The sequence below is a fragment of the Stegastes partitus genome, unplaced genomic scaffold (genome assembly GCF_000690725.1).
Source record: "Stegastes partitus isolate 25-593 unplaced genomic scaffold, Stegastes_partitus-1.0.2 Scaffold86, whole genome shotgun sequence".
Lineage (NCBI taxonomy): Eukaryota > Metazoa > Chordata > Actinopteri > Pomacentridae > Stegastes > Stegastes partitus.
Genome location: NW_007577817.1, coordinates 655,031 through 660,169, shown reverse-complemented (window position 1 = coordinate 660,169; position 5,139 = coordinate 655,031). Strand labels below are relative to the sequence as shown.

The following is a 5,139-nucleotide window of genomic DNA, read 5'->3' as shown; positions in this document are numbered from 1 at the left end:
TTACAGTACATCCTAACAAAGTATGTGTGCATGCATTTTAATGGTGCAATATATTGTAAATATACAACTGCCACTACCTCTGTCCAATATCCACTCTGTGCAATATACACTGTGTTCATGCTTATTATTTAACTTCATCTTTGTATATAGAGTTTATATATATATATACACAAGGTATGACTCATATATATAGCTTTTATATTGTACATAGTTGTTTACAAAGTTTTCATATTTTGTTTTTGAACTGAAAGGCCTGCACCTTACTTTTTGTTGTATTCGTTGCAAACAAATCTAAATCTATTAGTCATTAGTCAGTACAGGCCTTTTAATATCATTTTTGTGCCAGAGCCCGCCCACCCATGAGTAAAGGTATCATTCATTGGTTGGAATATTTATTTTTATAGTATGGCGCTGTTCTACAACACCAGTAAAGCATTCAGCTTGGTAAGAAGGGATTCTCTAGTGAGTCTAGTGAGTGAACGATATTCTGCCAGCTGCCAGCTAGTCTGTTAAAACATCACATAAAATATGCTTGAAAGGAGCTAAAGTTTGATGTTTTCAACTGAATAGTTGGGTTACTGCAAGCAAAGGACAAAAATACGTTTTGTTGGTAACTGAATTAATGAATAGACATATACCTGGTGGTGATGTGTGGATCGAAACTGAAATATTGATACTTCTGATTCCAGATCTTTATGCTCTAAAATCGATTCTCAAATCAAAATATCAATACTTTTGATACTTCAGTCACTTGAGGTAATGTATATTATTACTGGGAGCACAGTGGAAAGTAACTAAGCTTTTAAGATCTTGACTAAATGACATGCCGTTGGTGGGAACTACTTCATCTTCCGCCTGGGTAAGTGCGCAAGTGCAGTGGCCACTGTTCAGTCTCAGTCTGTTGACACAATGGCAGAGCGTAAATGCAATCAAACAGCTAAGATGCACTTTGTGGAAAAACAGTAAGGAGTTGTGGCAACACAAAAAACGTTGTGAAACACCTCAAGTTAAACCACAACACAGAATACAAGATATTTTTGATGAGGCAGACAGAAGACGAGAGCAGTGTCAGGTGGTGCTGCTGGGGCAGGACAGACGTCTCTGGAGGAGCCCTCCAGAGCTGCAGGCAGCACCATCCAAGTACAGAGGAGGGACATGTGGAGCTGTAAGAGGCGTTAAGCACTGTTGCTGTTCAAATAACTAAATATGGTTATGAAATAAGTAATGAAATAAATACATGCTTCAACAAATAGCTGCATGAGTTCAGCTCATATGTGTACCAGTGAGATATCTCATAGGCAAAAAAGCCTAGATTTATTCTGGTAAGATGTCCTAAAGAATTGATCATTTCAAGTGGATTACATAGACTAGGTGTCATTAAATTACACAGAGCAATTGCGATAAAACAGCCAAGATGAACTTAGAAAAATATATACTTGAAAAGATGGATAAAAAATAACATTTTATCGAAAAATATATCTATTATTATTTACAATCAGTCTAATTTGCTTTAACTGTTAAATTGATATTCTAAAATATAGTTATTGACAAACTTGTGTAATTATTGTGGCATTTATTAAAAATGTCCTCTGTCTGGTTTTTCTGTTGTTGTCTTAGCTCGGTTGTATTGTAAATGAGGCCGCTACCTCAATAAAGAAATAAATTACACTGATGTCTTGTATAATTATGAAGTTGTGATTTGAAATACACTATTTTTTTTTTTTTTTTAGATTTACCTGACACATTAGGTGTATTTGCACAAAATATCGGTATTGGATGGGTATTGTCAATACCAGCCTGCATTTCGGAAGGGAAATCGGTGGTATTGAACATCACTAATACCTGGACTTAAACAACAAAAATGTTTATTTTTCATCTATATTTATCTGTGTATTTTTCATCTGTCTACTACATTCACAAATTAGTAAAAACTCAAAGTGCAATATTATACTCAACATTTTAAGAGTTTTTGTCTTAAGCATTTTGTTGCACAATTTGCAGACAACCATGCTCCTGTCCATCTGCCTCATGCTACGTGTCCACAGAATACATCAGTTTCTCGCTTCCCTCTCATTGTGCAGTGAAACACCCTGCATTGTGTTTGGAGTGTCTCAGGGAGTTTCGAGCAACGAGGCATAGTGTTGCCTGTGAGCTCATTTGCATAAAGTGGACTTGACTTCAACTTTATGCAAATTTGACAAATTTGGGCAAAATTGGGCCTTGATAACAAAAAAAAATGTTCCGCCTAACAAGCCCAGTAATGCAGTCTCGTCTTTCATCATTGTTCATCAAACGTTCGTATGCGCTGACGTTAATGCATCAATGCATCCTGTGCATCTTCTTTGCAGCTAGCAAATAAACTTTAGGTGCAGTACTACCACCTACTGGGCTGGAGTTTGTGCATCAGTGTTATTGCTGTGTCAGACATTAGGCAACAGAGAAAGTTGCGATTAAATTTTTCTGTAATTAATTAATCAAAATTAATGTAATAAAGTCTCACCTCTAGTTAAAACACATCCATCATATTTAGAAAAATAAAGCATAAATAACAAAACAAGTCAGTATGCTAGCATGCTCACAATGACAATGCAAACATGCTAACATTAAGCAGGTGTAATGTTTAACATCTTAGTTTGCCATTTTGGCATGTTTTTGTCTCAAACCAAGCTATTGAAGATATTTAGGACAATTAAGACAATTTAGGCCTAATGATGGTGCTAGAAAAAAAGTCTGGAAATCATCAAAGTCAGAGGCATTCATCTTCTCCGAGCCCTGGATATCTGTCCCAAATTAAACAACAGTCTATCCAATAACCATTGCCAGAAACCAAGTTAGGGATGACCCAAGTCTGTAGGACTTATTTCCTGAAAATAATAAAAAGCAAAGAAAATGCATCTTGTTCACTTCAAAAACCGGCAAAATATGTCAATTGTTCTTGCAGGGTAGACATATCTTTTTGGCCTTTAAAAAATATATATACATATATAAATATGTATGGTACTTTGTATATTTTAATATGTTCTTGTGTATATAATTATCGATCTATCCAATCTGTATACCTGGACAGGGCACCAGTCCATCACAAGCCAACACAGAAAGTCAGACAAACAAGCACATTTACAGTCACAGCTATGGCCAGTTTAGAATCACCAATTAACCTCAGCATGTCTTTGGATTGTGGGAGGAAGCTAGATCACCTAGTGAAATCTGGGAGAACATGCAAACTCTACACAAAAACACTCCAGCTCAGATTTGAGTCCAGAACCTTCTAGCTGTGAGGCGACAGTGCTAACCACCACACCAGCATATCGTAATTATTCATCTGTATATTTTGTATTGTCTTGTTTCAGTAGCAGGTCAGCGAGACAAGTTTTCACCATTTGTTCTGATGGCAATAAAGTAAATCAGTTGGCAATACTGCTCTACTCGCAACTGATAGACATATCTGCCCAACAGGGCTGTGGCTTTTATAGGTTTTTTTTAGTGAAACACTTTAAGAGGAAATTTTAGTTGCTAAAAAAGTTTGTCAGATAAAAATTTGGAAGAGGCACTCTTTGAGGAAATGTTATGTTTTGGAGACTTTGTTGCAGATGGATTTAATTGATTATTCCATTTAAAGTTATTCAAATACTGCTTGTTGCAATATTCTCCTAAATGTTTTCTCAGTATGTGTGTTTCATCCACCTCTTTTATGTACACTTTCCATTTCAGAAAAAGGAAGGGAAGTGGAAATACATATTTTTCTAAAGTTTAAATATTGGGGGGGAAAAAAAAAAAGCAGGTGGAAAAGTCAATACATTATTAACAACAAATATGACAAAGTGTAACTGAAACTGAGTGAGAAAATCAATGTGATTGTGAGGCAGGTGACAACATCTACCAGAGCTTCTGCTCCGCTCTGCAGAACAAAAATGAGCCTTGTTCTTCAAATTAATACATGAAAAAGTTTTTCTTCATTTAAATTTTGACAGAAAAGTCAGACACAGCCAAGACAAGGAAAATTGACATTATAGCGTTTTTCTACCGGGAATGTACACTTGCAGGTATTTGAAGGGCCGAAACAGCACTATATATTGTGCTGCAGCAAAAGTTAAGCCTCATTCAACTTTTCTTTGCCTGAAGACGCTTTGCTTTTTATTACTGTGTTGGCAATCCTGCAGCAATAACCAGCTATTAAATCTGTTGATTGATCAAATCTGTTATTCGATGGTGCAGCATATTGGAGACAGTGAGAGTAGCACTGCACATGTCCTTGGGCTAGTCTTAGCATTCTCATAGAAATAATGAAACAAAGAACCACATAACTCAAAAGAAACAAGTGTGCTAAAAAAACAATTGTGAGACTGATAAGTAAGTGTTGACTAAATCTACTCACGTGGAATTTTTGTACTGCAGGAAACCAAATTCATCCCTTTGTCCATCTGGGCACAGCGACTGCATGATGGGAATGATGCCAGCTGAGGTGAGTGGGGCTGCACTGTAAAAGGCTAGACATGGGACAAAAAACAGAATAGGAAGGGACAAAAAGAGAAAAACACAAAGCCACAGAAAAAGTAGGAAGTTGTTGCATAGAGGGTAGCAAAGAAATTTCACAGGATTTAGATGTAGAAATAGAGGGGGGTGAGGGTTGGTTTGTCATGTAAAGAAAACAAGAAGATCAAATAAAACAATGAAAATAAAAAAGTATAGGGAAAAATTCTGTATTAGTGGGACAGGAAGAAAGATACCAGTCGAGCCACCCGAAGAGCAGCACAGCAGCCAATGGCCAGAAAGGCTCCTACATGTCAGTGCTGAATATGTAAGCCTTCACTAAACCCCTCATCGTTTCTGGGGGTTTGTTGCACCAAAGTTGCCCATGATTTAATGGGCAATTTGCAAATTGCCTTATATTTTAAATCAGAAATGAATAATATCAGGCACCACCATTTAGAGGAATGCAAATTTTCTACCTTGGAGGATATTCTAATCATAATCTAATTTAACACTATTAAGATTTAACAGAACTAAATTGCAACCATTCATCAAACTTTCATCAATTTTTTCAGGATCTGTACAAACTCAAAACACACAACATATTTGAACAAAAACTTTGGCTCTTCTCTCTTACTGCTCTGCAAACTTCTCTACTACTTTCTGGTT

The 5,139-nt window shown here is 36.3% G+C and overlaps 1 protein-coding gene across 1 annotated transcript in view; it reads right to left on the bottom strand.

The window, feature by feature from the left end:
• abca2 (ATP-binding cassette, sub-family A (ABC1), member 2) overlaps positions 1-5,139 on the bottom strand; it is a 219,926-nt gene that overhangs the window by 144,441 nt on the left and 70,346 nt on the right. Inside the window, exon 4 of the mRNA XM_008277032.1 lies at positions 4,376-4,487. Within this exon, the coding sequence (XP_008275254.1) occupies positions 4,376-4,487 (112 nt within the window). The remainder of the gene's footprint in view (positions 1-4,375; positions 4,488-5,139) is intronic.